This window comes from Ascaphus truei, chromosome 3, assembly GCF_040206685.1.
Source record: "Ascaphus truei isolate aAscTru1 chromosome 3, aAscTru1.hap1, whole genome shotgun sequence".
In the NCBI taxonomy this organism is placed as follows: Eukaryota; Metazoa; Chordata; class Amphibia; order Anura; family Ascaphidae; genus Ascaphus; species Ascaphus truei.
In genome coordinates, this window is record NC_134485.1 from 429,524,096 (window position 1) to 429,540,602 (window position 16,507).

Here is a 16,507-nt window from a genome sequence, read left to right on the forward strand (position 1 = left end):
CACAGCCACCTGGATCCCGCAGCAATCCCACTGCTAGCACACTGTGCCTCTTTGACAGTGCCCACAGCACTCCCCGCTGTGGCACTACCAAACCAGCACTTCCCACACTCAAGGGTCACCTCCCTAGCTAAGGCGTCCCTCCTCAGTCTAAGGCGTCCCTCTTCAGTTACCCCCTACCCTTACCCGGGAATTGGGGCCTGCCTGGGGATCTAGGGAGAACCCTTACCTGATGCAGGAGCCACGAGCTCCCTGCACCCTTCCTACTCCTTCCTCTGCTCCTTCCTGACTGCTGTTGCAAAGCCCGGGAAATGTATCTCTTTTCCCGGGCTGAGCTTCCTTCAGCCCTATTGGCCACTAGGGAGCACCTGACCTCTGCCTCCCTAAGCCTCCTGGGAATTGTAGTTCCCAGGGGCTGCCTAATGCATTGGGGCCGCGTGCGCGCTTCCCTCGCGCATGCGCGAACCCCTAATGGCCGCCTCAACCTTCCTATCCTCTTCCCTACTCTCGCGCGACCTCTCCCTAGCCCTGGAGTCCTATCGCGCGCTGGCCGCCTCCTGCGCATGCGCGAACCTACGCGCAATGGCGGCGCACTCTCTCCTAGCCGCCGAGCCGGTGGCAACGCGATCGCGGCCCTAGCGACGGCCCGATCGCGTCCCCGGCAACCAGCCTGCACCGCTCCCTGCAATGGCCCCCACCCTCGCGTTCTCCCGGCGGGTCCACCGCTGCCTCCGGCGGCACCCACGACCACCCGGTAAGCGCGGAGGGAGGTCAGGGAGCCAAATTTTACCTCGGGGCTACAAAGACATAGCATGAGCAGTTAAAGATGAAATAAGCTATAGGCGTAGGTAACAGTTACAGGCCAGATTAAAATGTGCAACGTATATTCTTTGGTTTTTATCACCTCTGCGTTTGGCCGGGCGGGGAGACGGCACTGACCTGACAAGTAGCGGCGGGAGAAAAAGTAACGTCTATAGTGGTGAGGGGGTCCATGAGATGACCAGGCAGTGTCCTAACTTTATTATTGTAATAATTTAGTAAGGCGACATCTATCGGAAAAGGTCATTATTACACTCGCGTAGGAACCTGTTACGATTTTATGACTGATTTCATTTACACCTTTATAACTGGGATCATTCACTGAGCAAAACCAGTGAGTAAAACAAATTGCTATTTATTCCATAGAAACAGACGTACACACACAGGGGGTTACAAAATACAAGAGAAAAACACATGTACTGGGGATCTGGGGGGAAAAACTAGACTTCCCTAGCCTTTGCAGTCCTTAAAACAAAGTCTTTAGGTTACTGGGACTTAGCCCAAAAGGTCCTGGAACTCAAATCGGTATGAAGTTCCACACGCTATCGCTGTATGTCTTCCGGAGATGCCAAACTCCCTTGACCGGGAGGTAGTATCAAACGTCCTGGTATGCTTTTCGGCGTGTAGTTCCAGCCGCGACCGATACGTTCTCTTTGTAGAACTTGCCCCTGAAAAGTGGGAAATCTCTGAAGCCGGCTTGCGTCTGTTTCTCCCAGAGCATCTTTTGGTGAGGTGTAAGTTGCCGCTGCTGTCTTGGCGCTTAGAATCTCCTGACCTGATTGGCTGCTGGGTTTCTTATAGTATTTCAGTCCCATTCACAAAATACTACAGCCAATCAGAGCGTGGGAATATTTCTACCAGCCTATCAGAGACTTGCCGGTACCCTGAAGCCAGGTGGGCACCAATTTCAATTCTGTTAAGGGCATGCGCCAACTTGGCACCTCTGCCACTTAGTATGCAGAGCCCACCCGCTGTGGCAGGCCCTTCAGAGACTGGGGCTGGGCAAATGGTTGCCCGATAGCCTCTATTCATGCCAGGACGCGGGTACTTGAGTATAACTCCGGTACTCCGGCCGCCCTAACACCTCGGCACCTCTGAGACTTTCAAGTCCGGGATAGAGCAGACGTAGTGGCACCAAGCCTGGTGGCCATCTGGTCTCTCGGAACCAGCGGCTTGGAAATTCCCCAGCTCATATACAGTGTATAAAACATATATACCTTTACACACAATGGTAATAAACATTTCACACAATTTTGTCTAAGTCCCTCTTTTCTTAGGTTTGAATGAAAAGATGCGCCCGTTCGGTTTCAGCGCTTTGCGCGTTTTCCACTGCGCATGCGCCAGCTCTCTGCCATGTCCGCCGCAACCTTGGGCCCCCTGCGCATGCGCGAACCCTTTCACTTCACCTGAAATAAGGGGACTGACGTCACCGAGGCATCGCGAGACCTCAGGTCTGTGTGTAGCACCTCGGTGATTCCCTCTGCAGCATCGGGTCCAGGTCTTCACCTGTGGCACCCCCCAGACATCAGGACATCTGTGAGTGTGCTAGCAGCGGCAGTTTCCGGCTTCGTGGATCCCTAGAGGTTGCACAATACCAACTATCTACCAGGCTCCGGGTTCAAGTCCAGGACTTTGTGCTGCGGGCTTATACCTATCAGCTTTGCTACTTCCTTGAAGATTCTACTTTGGATTTCACCCCAGCCACATTGGACTTTATATTTGGTCAGGCTATGTTTATATTTCTTTTTGGAGGCGCCGGTTATTTTGTTTTTATTGTCTGTATTGGTTTGTGTGAACCTTTTTTCTTGGCAGCCCCCACTTTAACATTTAAAGTGTGTTTTATTTTATGTTAGTCACCCATGTGTTACTATTTTCATTTGTAGCATTAGCGCTGTTCCCCTTCCCTTTTATAAGGTAGAGAGGATAATACTGCACTCTAATTATAATGGAAACCCAGTGTTTTGGAAATGGTGCCCCCTACTGGCCTGGTACACGGGGAGAAGAATACAGAGAAAAAGAGGCACTCCTGGGTCTGGCAAAGATAAATACAGAAATATAAAGGAGCAGTTAATGTTTCAGTCACCTGATGAGTCTAACATCTCGGGGGTCTCCCACTTCAAAGGCCAGTGCCGTGAGTGTCTGTAGGGTGTGTGCAGTGTTGATATGAACCCGACAGCCACTTCGTTGCTAACAGGCAAGTCTTAGTTGGAATGTCATCCATAAATAGCAAGGTTACAGTGACCTTGAAGGGTCATTCAGTGAAGCAATAAAAATCCTTGCAAGCAGAGGGTCAAAGAGTAATAGAACAGAAGAGACATCCCCCGTGTCTTACGCTGCTTATATACTGTATGGTGGCAATATGTTTATTTCCTAAAAGTTCCAAGCTCTGTGGTTCATATTTTAGAAAGGTTTACACATTCATTGTTTAATTCTCACCAGGAAAACAGATAGACGAGAGTCTTTCCAAATTATATACGGGTTTCTTTAAAAAGTGAGTGGCATTGCAAGTCTGCAACCAAAAAGAAGTAATACAAATAAAATGTAGACGGTACATGACGCAGAAGTTTTCCCCTTAGGTTTTAGCGAGAGTCGGGCGGATCCGCCCAAATATATTTCCTGGATTTTCTCGCACATTTCCCCCAAAAATCCGTTTCGCGGTGTCAAATCGGCAAACGGATTTGGTCGGTTTAAAATCGGCGCGGATCCATCCAAATCCGCCATTGGATACAACCCGTGGACGGATTTGTAGCGTCCAATCTGCGGATTCAGCGATCCGCTGGCGGAGTCGCAAGAAATATCTACGGATTTCTACAAATCCGTCCGCGGGTGGCGGAATGCGCGGAGTGTATTGGCATTAATAATAATAATAAAAAATCTGCCAAACGCGAATCGCCCTTTTTGACATTGATCCGCTGAAATCCGCAGCCCAAAAGAAACCGTCTGGTCCGTCGCTGATCCAAATTGACCCCCCAATATACGCCCATCTCTAGTTATAGATCACCTCGAAATCGGCTGCCGTACCTTTGCTGGGGGGTAAGGACGTAAGTGTGGTGAGAATGAGATGTCGTGTACAGACTCTGGGTCTCAGTAGAGCAGCAGCACGGGCTCTTTAATTCCTGCAGCGCTGTCAGGCTGACACAGGCGCGAGTCTTCCCAGAACACGAGAGCCTAAAAGGAGTGGAAATTCCAGGTCTTGCCAGAGAAATGTGTCACTGAGTCAGCGCTGCCTAATAAGGCGGCCTGAGCACCCAGACTCTGTCACTGGGCCAGAACACGCACACGGGGTGCCAAGGCGTAACCCCTACCATGCCAAAGCTGGCTACAAGGGAGGGACACAGGCAGGAAGGGGTTAAATTAGCTGCTGTGGACGTAACTGGTTGTCATAATTCGTGTGTGTGTGTATATATCCAGGTCCCCTCTTACCTCCGGGGGGGGGGGGGGGAGCAGCTATGGGGGTGCCGCTGGAGATGCGGGCGGACCCAGGTAGCTGCAGGAAAACACTCCGGTGTTTCGGAGCTCCGCGGTGTATCCGGCAAGCGGGGGCCGCCATTTTGGAAGTTGCGCATGCGCGATAGGAGCTCTGCGCATGCGCAGTAGATTGGTAGATGCGCCGGCCATGTTGGGTCCCACTACAAGTCCCAGGCTCCTCTAGGGCAGGCTGTACACGTGGGGCAGCACAGCCAATAGGGCTGCAGGATCCACAGGAGAAGGAGAAAGATACATTTGGCGCGCTTGAGACCGCACGTCAGTCGGAGCAGGGACAGGAAGGGGTGAGGATCTGTTCAGGGTGCCAGTGGCCCCTGAACTAGGCCAGATATCCCTCTAGATCCCAGCTAGGCCCCGACTCACCTCAGCTTGTGGGTGCTGCATTGAAGGCCCCAGATAGCTAAGTGCTGCTGGGGAAGCGTCCCTATTTAGTATTAGTACACCAGTGATGGACGCCACGCGGTGTGCGCGGTCTGGGACCAGACCACAGGCAACCGTAGACATTAAGGGACACCCTCTGAAGGGAGCTCCCTCAAGAGGTGGACACCTTCACGAGAGGACCGGACCGACCCGCTTCGTGGGCTAACTCTGCGGGCCGACGGATCAACCCTCTCCAATTACCCTGATCTGGCCAGAGATCTGGAAGGAGATACCGCGGTTAGGACCCAGCTAGGCCCCGACTCCCACATAGCTTGTAGTGCTATATGGACTTGCCCTTAGACAGGGACATTGTCCCGGTTAGCACTATCAGTGTCAGGAACACAGTGAGGCGCCGCACGGTGCCTGCGGCCTGCGGTCCAGACCCAGACCATCAGAGACTATCATCAGTGTGAAACCCTCCAGCTGGATACCACGCACCGCGGAAGAGGACTCATCACTGACATCGCTGGATCAGTGGATCCTATCTTCTACAGCGCGCCCGGGTGTGGCATCACCCGGCAGGTACCCAACTCCTCACATGCACCAACAACTCTTTAGTGGCCAGCGCTGTACCACACATTGGGTGGGGGTTACTTTGTGGACACCGGGTTGTTTGGGTGCCCAAGGGCCCCTATGTACTTTGGGGACGGTGACTCCATTGAGAGGGGACGGAGTATTGGAAGGTACGGCCGTACGTGGCCTGGTGGGTAGGCTGTAACTATAGTTAGTTGCATATAGTAAACTGTTCCGTTATACCACCTGTGTATTATTTCTTATGTGCCCTGTAAAGGGGTCATTCTACACTATAGAATCCCACACAGGGAGCATCACTCAGCTGCACCCCAGGTTCCCAGCGGCGGATCCCCTGGGTACCAACAGGTATTGCACCACACCCACACACCATAGCTCCACATCTCCCAGGGGGTGGGGGAAAGTGCGCTACATGTTATTTGTAATTTATATGATTGTCACGTGTGTTACTGCTGTAAAGCCTTATGTACATTAATGGAGCTTTATAAATAAAGATATATATATATATATATATAAAGCTCAACCCCGTTATAGCATGATCCGCTACAATGCGGATCCACTTATAACGCAGTCTGAGCGTGGCTCCCGATAGAACATCTCCAAGTTTTTTTTTTTTTCTATTCAATGCTTTTTTGCTAATACACACACACACACACACACACACACACACACACACACACACACACACACACACACACACACACACACACACACACACTTTGCATCTTTATCTAAAAATCAGCCTTTAGTAGTCATACAAAAGGCACAAGAAAAAAAGAAAAACACAAAAGCGCACCAAGATTGAGATATAGTGTGTATTACAGACAAATAAAATTAGTAGTATACACTTACATGAATAAAAACTTTAATGGTCCTGATCACGATCGTAACTTCTATGGTGAGGCAACAGATGGGATAAGAAGGGGGTGATTTCAATCTCTAGAAACAAGCCCCGCGCGCTGGGACTGTGTCTTGGGCTATGCTGCGTGTTCAGCTCCACACGGTTGTCAGCGTGATGGCCTGCGTGACGCGCATGCGCGGCGAATGAAGCCCCCTATAGTAGTCCCGGAGATGCCTGAGGAAGAATACTTTTGTATTCGAAACGCGTCGCGAAGGGTGTCGCTGGTCTGCTATTCACATACAGCCAGTCTTCACACAAGTGTTTTTTTGCTAATCACGATTTAAACGGAAAACGGACAGGCATCTCCGGGACTACTATAGGGGGCTTCATTCGCCGCGCATGCGCGTCACGCAGGCCATCACGCTGACAACCGTGTGGAGCTGAACACGCAGCATAGCCCAAGACACAGTCCCAGCGCGCGGGGCTTGTTTCTAGAGATTGAAATCACCCCCTTCTTATCCCATCTGTTGCCTCACCATAGAAGTTACGATCGTGATCAGGACCATTAAAGTTTTTATTCATGTAAGTGTATACTACTAATTTTATTTGTCTGTAATACACACTATATCTCAATCTTGGTGCGCTTTTGTGTTTTTCTTTTTCTCTTGGGACTTGGTATCGCTGTCGGAGTTCTCTGCTGGGATCCACATTGGAGGTGGGGGAGGACACCTTCAACATCAAGAGCTGCAAAAGATTAGAGAGGAACCACCATTCCAGTTTCTTAAAGAGCAAGAGCGCGGACTGGACACTTTTTCTATACAAAAGGCACAGTCTGTGGGAGCTGCCTAAAGGGAATTTTTAAAAGTTTCGGGCAACACCACTAGAGTCTCTGGAGACAACAGGTTGTCCAGGGCCCACAGTTTCAGAACTGCTGGCTCAGCAACGATTGCCACATCAATGCCAAAATCCCCCTTTATGTCTATTTGAAACCCTTTCCCTGGCAGGGATGGACCTGCAATGTGACCAGGCTGCTGACAGCACAAGGGTTAAACAGTGATGAAACCAGACACTCTGCTTGGTATTGGACAACATAGCACGTACAGGACCTATTTCAGCATGGAGTGTAGAGCTGTAGAAACCATGGTAATAGCCCTCCCCTTGCTGAGGTACTAGGACAAGATTGAAGAAAAAGGAAAAGTTAATATTAGATCCCACTGATCTTATGTCATTTTTAGATTGCTCTTTTCCTTCCATGCCAAAGACTCAACCTTACACTGCCGCCTTGCAGAACATATTGGAGTTTTTGGAGATGGAAGTCGCGCTTGTCTGTGATCCTCAGGGAAATTCCTCCGGAAGGTCTCCTCTCCCGCTGCTCCCTCTCCCTCCGGTGATCACCCGGCCAGGTATACAGTCCAAAATGCAAAGAAGAGATGGGAGGTGGAGCGCAAAGAAAGAAGATACCAAGGTAAGACAGGGTCTGATTTAATGTAACAGCAAAACACAGAAAAACTTACAATTGGTAAAACTGCAGCATGTAGATACTCCCACAGGATCCTGTCTGCGTCTATTGGGTTACCCCCGTCCTGACCGTAACACACTGCTCAGTCACACAGGGACCTTGACCCGGAACCGGAAGTGTGACGACCAAGTGATGGGCGGGCTCTCTCGGGCCGTGGCAAGGGCTATAGCAATAGCAACAGCCACTCGAGAATGACAGGGGAACTCCAGCAATAACAGCAATTACAGAGAATAGGGAGATACTACTGCGCTAAAAGATGCACTCCTACCCTGGAGTGCAACATTAAAGTATAAAACAACCCTCAACGCGTTTCGCGCAGTATAGCGCTTCGTCAGGAGGTAACAGGGTATTGCAGGAGGTGGTCTTATATAGGTCACCTCCTAATTATCCAACACAAATTACCTGTGTCAGAACATACTTTTAAATACTTCCCAATGGTTAATGTGACTAATCATGTATACATACAAAAATACTACACTTATTAACATATAAACATATAAAAATGGTACTTTCAATTTTACCCATTATGCACTCTAAAAATACATGTCTACCTGTACTCTTAAAACAATCTAATTAATAGTTACAATTGTATTTTGAATGGATAACTACCCATTTTTTAAAACCCTAATGTTGTGTATTATATATTAATATAATTAGACCTTAAATAGCATAAATCTCATAAAAGTACGAAGCAATATTAAAATTAGATTAAAATCAACTTCCAAAATGTTTTTGTCTAAAAGCTATATATATTTAAAATTCATTAAAAGTGATGGTATTGTGATTTTATTATATTATTAATTATTTGAGAAAAGGGTTTATTTCTATCATTTCGTTAAGGCCATCAGGGATTTTACTTTTTAGAGTATAAATCCAATATTGTTCTCTTTGAAGTAATTTTAATTCTCTATTGCCTTTTCTAATGTCTTTTTCTACAACCTCCAAACCTCTAAAATGTAAACCCTTTGTTTCACCATTATGTTGCTCTAAAAAATGCATGGCCAAATTGTGTACCTTCCTCCCAGATTCTATATTACGTTTTGCATTTTTAATGCCATTAATATGTTCTCCAATCCTTACTTTTAGGGGGCGGATGGTTTTACCAATATAATATTTTTTTGCACAGGCAATCTATTATAAAAACTAAATGGGTTGTTTGGCATGTAATAAATTGATTTATTTTATATTCTATTCCTGTCTGATGGTCTTTAAAAACTTTTTCTTGGGACATATATTGACACATCACACATTTGCCACATTTGTAATTGCCCATCGGTTTCCTTAAAAAGCTTTTGTTTGCAACAGATTTTTTATTATTTGCTTCTTTTAAAAGGCTTGGTGCTAGAATACTTTTAAGGTTTTTGGCCTTCCTAAAAACTACTTTCGGTTTCGTAGCTAGTTTATTATTAAAAACAGGATCCATTAATAAAATATTCCAATGTTTATTAATTAATGTCTTTATCTTAGATTCTTGTTTAATAAAATCAGTAATAAAGAAGGGAGTTGGATTTTCTTGGATTTCTGGTGTTTTCTTTTTAGGTATCAATAAATTTGATCTTTGTTTAGTTCTACTCTTCTGTAAAGATTTTTGCAAAGTCTCTTTATTATATCCCTTATCAATAAACCTCTGTGTTAAAATATTTGTTTGATCGTCACAGTCCTTCTGTTCAGAACAGTTCCTGCGTATCCTTAAAAAATGTCCATAGGGGATATTGTTAAGCCAATTGACAGAATGATTACTCGTATAATCTAGATAGGAATTTGCGTCCACCTTTTTAAAAAATGTCTTAGTTGTTATTTTATTACCTATGGCTTTTAATTGCAGATCTAAAAAATTGATTTCTGTTGTACTAATATCACCACTGAGGACTATGTTACGATCATTACAGTTTAGAAATATAATAAATTCATCTAGGGCTACTTTCGATCCAGACCAAATCAGTAGAATATCATCTATGTATCTACCGTAGTAAACCAAATGTTCACGATATGTATTGTTGGCCCACACATAGTCTTCCTCCCATAGTCCCATAAAAAGTCCTGCATAATTGGGAGCAAACCGTGTGCCCATAGCTGTGCCATTGGTCTGGATATAAAAGTCTCCCTCGAACATAAAATAGTTGTGTTGTAAAATGAATAAAATACTAACTAAAATAAATTCTTGCTGCGTACTAGACAATGTATTCTGTTTGTACAAAAAATGTGCAACCGCATTTATCCCCAAAACATGTTGAATACATGTATATAGGGAACTGACATCAAGTGTTGCCCAGATAAAATGATCTTCCCATACAATCTCATCCAGAGAGTTGAGCACATTTGTACTATCTTTAATGTACGATGGGAGAGCTGCAGTCAGAGGGGCTAGGAAAGTATCGACATACTTAGACAGATTCGCTGTAAGGGAATCTATACCGGATATAATCGGTCGCACGGAGGGTTATTCAAAGTTTTATGTATTTTGGGGATATGGTACATAATCGGTACTCGTGGGTGTGTTGCAAAAATAAATTTGAATTCCTGGGCATTTATAATGCCTTTCTGTCTGGCATCCATTAAGAAACTCTCTAGTAGTCTCAAAAAATCTTGAGTTGGATCTGACCTCAAAGTAGCATATGAGATAGTATCCCCAAGTAATCTTTATGCTTCACCTATATATTCCTCATGATTCTGTAGAACTATCCCCCCTCCCTTGTCTGCTTGCCTTATTATTAGTTCTCCATTTGCATTTAAACTTTTTATCGCTTCTCTTTCTGTGCGTGTGAGATTATCATGAAACATGTGGTATTTATTGTTGTGACATAAATTGCGAATGTCTTGCTCCACTAGTTTACTAAACAGTTCTATATATGGTCCTTTTGACTCATATGGGTAAAAAATGGATTTCGGCTTAAGGCCTGTATGCACCGAATTTTTATACTTTAATGTTGCACTCCAGGGTAGGAGTGCATCTTTTAGCGCAGTAGTATCTCCCTATTCTCTGTAATTGCTGTTATTGCTGGAGTTCCCCTGTCATTCTCGAGTGGCTGTTGCTATTGCTATAGCCCTTGCCACGGCCCGAGAGAGCCCACCCATCACTTGGTCATCACACTTCCGGTTCCGGGTCAAGGTCCCTGTGTGACTGAGCAGTGTGTTACGGTCAGGACGGGGGTAACCCAATAGACGCAGACAGGATCCTGTGGGAGTATCTACATGCTGCAGTTTTACCAATTGTAAGTTTTTCTGTGTTTTGCTGTTACATTAAATCAGACCCTGTCTTACCTTGGTATCTTCTTTCTTTGCGCTCCACCTCCCATCTCTTCTCAGAACATATTGGAGCCATACAAATAAATATTACCCTTTCATACAATAGTGGTTAAAACACTTCCGGAGTAATATTGCTCTAAACCCCCCTCCTCTACCTTGTATAAAAGCAGGCTGGACACTATCACCCGTACGATATGATGTAATCTGTATTATCCACTTGCTGTTCACTACACAACTGACAGAAGATTGTTTTATTTTTTTGAGCTTTAAACTCAAAGGAATGAAACCTGCTAAAACAGGGGGTGGGGAACTAGACCCCCAAATAAGGACCTTCCCATGTCTAGCACATGCTGCACACACACAATAATAGAGCAATAGCCATTGCTGCTGGATTAGATAGCTGTAATAGCTATCAGCACTTATGTTAGAGATTTACAAATACAGGCCTATAATGTATTTGTAGCCAAGTCCCCCCCTTGGACTATTATTCCCTGACCCTGGTTCCCCTGTAAGTCCCCATAATGTGTGGGCAGTAGGGGCATGATTCCTTTGGGGTCTGCTCTACGTTCAGTGTGTTGTTATATTGTTTGCAAGGCATGAGCAATAAAGTTATGAGCATCCTGTCACTGAAGTAAGGGGGTCCTATGGCGAGAATAGGCCGGCTTACAAGCCACTGCCCAGGGGAGCAGGAGGGTGTTCTTCCCTATAGTGTAGAGTAAGAGAAGAAGGAAGGAGTTCTGGGATGGTCATCAGGGAGTAAGGAGTTCCTGTGCTAACCTCCAAGGAGTGAGGAGGGCTTCTGGAAGAGATGCCAGAGTATGCAGATCTTGAATAGAGAGTGTTCTACTAGAGAAGTGGCTGAGGCCTAGTCCTTGATGGGATAGGGTAAGTAATCCAGTGAATGTACTTCGTTGCTGAATAAACCTCAGCAGGGCCACCAACAGGGGGGGTCTGCCGGGGTTGGTGTCCCGGGCCCGATGGCTGGGGGGGGGGCCCGGCCGGTGCTGCACATTTCCCCCGACCTGTGGCCAAGCCCTGCTGCCGGTCGCGGCTGGGCTCCTGCTCTCAGCTGCCTGCATGACCTCTGTCTCACGTCGTCAAGCTTCCACTGCCAGTGCACGACCATGCTCTGACATCAGCGCGCCAGAAGTAAGCTTGGCCCAGCTTCAGGTGCGCCGTGCGCTGACGTCAGCACGCCGGCAGTGGAAGCTTGGCGATGTGGGACAGAGGTCATGCAGGCAGCTGAGAGCTGGGGCCCAGCAGCAGGGCCTAGCCACAGATCGGGGGAAATGTGCAGCGCCTGCCAGCTGGGCTCGCCCCAGCCAGCGGACCCCCGCCCTGACCCAAGGTAAGTGTGTATTTTTATATGTCTTGGGGGTATTTTTATATGTATTGGTGGGCTTGGGGTATTTTTATATGTATTGGTGGGCTTGGGGGTATTTTTATATGTATTGGTGGGCTTGGGGTATTTTTATATGTATTGGTGGGCTTGGGGGTATTTTTATATGTATTGGTGGGCTTGGGGGTATTTTTATATGTATTGGTGGGCTTGGGGGTATTTTTATATGTATTGGTGGGCTTGGGGGTATTTTTATATGTATTGGTGGGCTTGGGGGTATTTTTATATGTATTGGTGGGCTTGGGGGTATTTTTATATGTATTGGGGTCTTGGGGGTATTTTTATATGTATTGGTGGGCTTGGGGGTATTTTTATATGTATTGGTGGGCTTGGGGGTATTTTTATATGTATTGGGGTCTTGGGGGTATTTTTATATGTATTGGGGTCTTGGGGGTATTTTTATATGTATTGGGGGCCCTGCTTAAAATGTTTGTCCTGGGCCCCACGATTTCTGTTGGCGGCCCTGAACCTCAGTCATATGAACAACTGGTATAGTCCATGAATCATGACTAGTGACTAAAGAAGTGTCCATGAGGTGCCTCCTGCACTATCAGGATCCTCTTGGACAGGAGGCGCTGACCACTAAAGAATCACCGTGAGCCTCCCCACAACATCGCGGAGATCTCCTGCGTCCAGTTTACCTCACAGGTATGAACAGCAGCCACAGAACACACTGGTAGCAGCATATTTCCCAGAGAGAGGGGGGTTAAGAGGGCTACATGTTTATTACTCCTAACGTACAAGCGCTCTCTGCATGTAGTAACCTCCGCTACCTGCATAAAGCATGGGGTGGGGGGGGGGGCTTGTATCAGGGAGAAAGAAGAAGCCTAGTACACGATAGGGTGAGTCTAACCGCTCTGGTGATGGGGTGGTTGGGCAGTAGGGACGCAGCGCTCGGAGGCCCGACACCTACCTTAGGAAGCACGGTCAGAGCAGGAAGAGGCCACCCGGCCTTCACCGAAAGCGCACTCACAGCTCAGGCGTCTGACCACCGCAGAAGCCACTGGGGGCCTTTGCATCTTGGATACAAGCTCTGGACCGACTGTAATAGGCGCGCGGGTAGCAGCCAGGCACACAGAAGCAAGCGCCGATCATAGTGCTCTCTCTATGGCAGCAGCCAGCCACCATGCTTGGTATTTGCCAAAACAGCATCAGATGGAAGTAGCGTGGGTATGATCGCGTCGTACTGCGTGGTGTGAGCCCAGCAATGGATATTCTGAAGGCTGAAATAGTGCAGAAGTGGAAGCAGCAAGAGGAACCCCTGATCGCGGCCATTTTTTTTCTACGATCCGGTTATAACACGGTCGCATCGGGTGGACCCCGAGCACAGCGTTATAACGGGGTTCAGCTGTACATACATACATATATCTTAAAGATACTCCATACTTTTGCAAAAATAATAAGTCTATTGTGATACATTTTACGTAATAGTTTCCACTGAGAAGATAGAGATGGTTGGGGTTCCACTAATCAAAAATGTATACTGTTGTTTATTGCATGTACATGATATTAAAGATTCATTGCACACGGGTTTCAGCTTCCCTAAGAATGTCAGCAAGAGTGTTGGGGATCATTACAATGCATCTGATCTCAGATGCGCTATTAGAGAGGGTTGGGGTTCCTTACAATGCATCTGATCTCAGACACGCTATTAGAGAGGGTTGGGGTTCCTTACAATGCATCTGATCTCAGACGCACTATTAGAGAGGGTCGGAGTTCCTTACAATGCATCTGATCTCAGACATGCTATTAGAGAAGGTTGGGGTTCCTTACAATGCATCTGACCTCGGGCACGATATTAGAGAGGGTTGGGGTTCCTCAGAATTTCACATAGGGTTCCTTAACCAAAAAAAGGTTGGAGACCACAGAGCAGGACTCATGTTAGGCAGAAAGTCCTACAATGCTCCTAGGCATTGCAGTTACATAGTTACCTAGTAGATGAGGTTGAAAAAAGACGTTTGTCCATCAAGTTCAACCTATGCTAAATTTAGACAAGTCTTTGCAGTCTTATTGTTCCATAGAATAACGACACTTGACTAGTCTAGTTGACCTCTATAAAGTTGGCACAGAAGATTGTGAGTGGGTGAAAGGGCAGTCCCATGTAGCTTGTCATTTTATTTTTGAAGTTTTTTCCTACACATTATATTCAGTATGGAACTGGCTATGTCATATTTCTGATGGCGCTTAATATTTAGTGTAATTTGTTACCTGGGGCAAATTTAAAGATGGCTGAACACTTACTATTATCTAAATATTTTTCTTTTGTCTTCCTTCTTTCCATCGCTTGTTTTACTGCTACAAGGGAAGGACACAGAGATCCCCACCAGGACAGCACAGACACTGTGAAAAATGTTTCAGCAAACGCTGCCAAGCACCCGTAGACCCGGGCACCTCCTGCGTGATGATCAGCTGTCGCTCACATTGTGGGGCCACCTTCCACCTGTGCAAAGAAGAGGAGCACCGCCTGCTGTGCCCCCATGAGTGGGTCCCCTGCCTCAACTCTGTGTTCGGATGCCCCTTTTCTATGTCCCGTTTCAAGCTGGCAAAGCACCTTAAGGTGTGCCCGGCCAGTGTGGTCTTCTGCTCCATGGACTGGAATCGGTGGCCCAATATCGACAGGAAAACAACACTGCACGAGAACATCATGAAGGAAGAGCACAGAGAGGACTGCCTGGATGTGGCCTTGGCCCTGAGGGACCAGGTGATTCTCTTCGACACCCTCAACATGGCAGAACTTTTCCCAGAGTTGGCACACAACGCCCCACAGGAAGGATTATGCACGGAAGAAAGTGGTGCAATGGGTGGAGCAGATTCTGAGCATTTTACATCCGCCTCTGGTAGCATGGGGATGAACAATGGTGAAGTGGCTGTGCTTAGTCAGTTTGAACGTGATGCTTTGGCTAAAGGGAAAGACGGAATGGATTTAACCAAATTCTCTGAGTGGGATAGTATTTTTAGCAAAGAAAAATCAGCAGCAAGGTATTTGGAGTCAAACATAGGGAAAAACGACAGTAAGATCCCACACACAAGTCAGGGACTTGATACCAAAGCAGCTGTTGCTAATGATGATGAGGAACTGCAGAAAGCACAGGGTGAAGACAAAAGGGGGGAACAAGTAGACAAGTTTGAGAAAGGAGGTTTTGCACCATGGCAGGAAGGCGTCTTGGAAAGGTTGAAGTCCGAAGTGGATATTGGAGACTATAATATGTACTTGGTTCATCACGGCAGTATGCTCATCCGCTTTGGTCAGATGGCCGCATGTACCCCGAAAGATAAGGACTTTGTTTACGGCAACCTGGAGGCACAGGAGGTCAAGACTGTCTGCACATTCAAAGTGCCCACAAGCTACTGCGGCAGGAGAGCAAAAATCGGTGACGAAAGCAGAAAGATTAAGAAAGAACACAAGTCAGTGGACACGTCTGACCTGGGTGTGAACCTGGAGGACTTGCCAATATCAGACACCATCAACATAACCTTGCTTTGCTCCTTGGAAAATGAGCTGAAGGGACATGTGATATCCGAGACCAAGGCCCTCGATGGGTTGTTTATTGATCTTGGAACACAGACTTATGATTTTGGCTTAGATGCATTCTCCAAGAAGACGGTCCTGGCAGATGTACTGCCTGGAAGGACATTGGGACTTCACGTGGGGCTGCAGAGTGAGTGTGTAACTAGAAGGCATAATAAAAGTAACTCTTCCTTCACATTCTCCTGTAACCACGTCTTCCGGAGGGACGAGTTTTCATCCCACTTTAAGAACGTCCACTCTGACATCCAGTCTTGCCTCAATGGCTGGTTTCAGCAGCGTTGCCCACTCTCTTACTTGGGTTGCACCTTTGTGCAGAATCAGTTCTGTCCTGTAGGGCCAAAGTCACAAATTATCTATAGCAAGCAGCTCCAAACGTTTGCCATAAAGCCACAGGTGGCCTCTACTTTATATGAAGGAGTAAGACCCAACCTTTCAAGGAATCATCGAGGGAAAAGCAAAGACTCCCTCAGCAGCCTCCCACTGGAGATAGTGCAGCATATTGCTGGGTTCCTCGACAGTTTCAGTTTATCTCAGCTCTCGCAAGTGTCTGTTCTGATGAGGGATGTCTGCGCCACATTATTACAAGAGAGAGGGATGGTCCATTTACACTGGGAGAAGAAGACATATTCACATGGGGGGACATCGTGGAGGTGTCGGAAAAAGGCAAGTATATGGTCAAAGATGTGGTGATTTATTTGCCCGTATATGGAAAAGAGATGA

At 46.8% G+C, this 16,507-nt stretch overlaps 1 protein-coding gene across 1 annotated transcript in view; it reads left to right on the forward strand.

The window, feature by feature from the left end:
* The window catches only part of FBXO40 (F-box protein 40), a 42,113-nt gene that overhangs the window by 12,302 nt on the left and 13,304 nt on the right, over nucleotides 1-16,507 (forward strand). Inside the window, exon 3 of the mRNA XM_075592881.1 lies at nucleotides 14,561-16,450. Within this exon, the coding sequence (XP_075448996.1) occupies nucleotides 14,561-16,450 (1,890 nt within the window). The remainder of the gene's footprint in view (nucleotides 1-14,560; nucleotides 16,451-16,507) is intronic.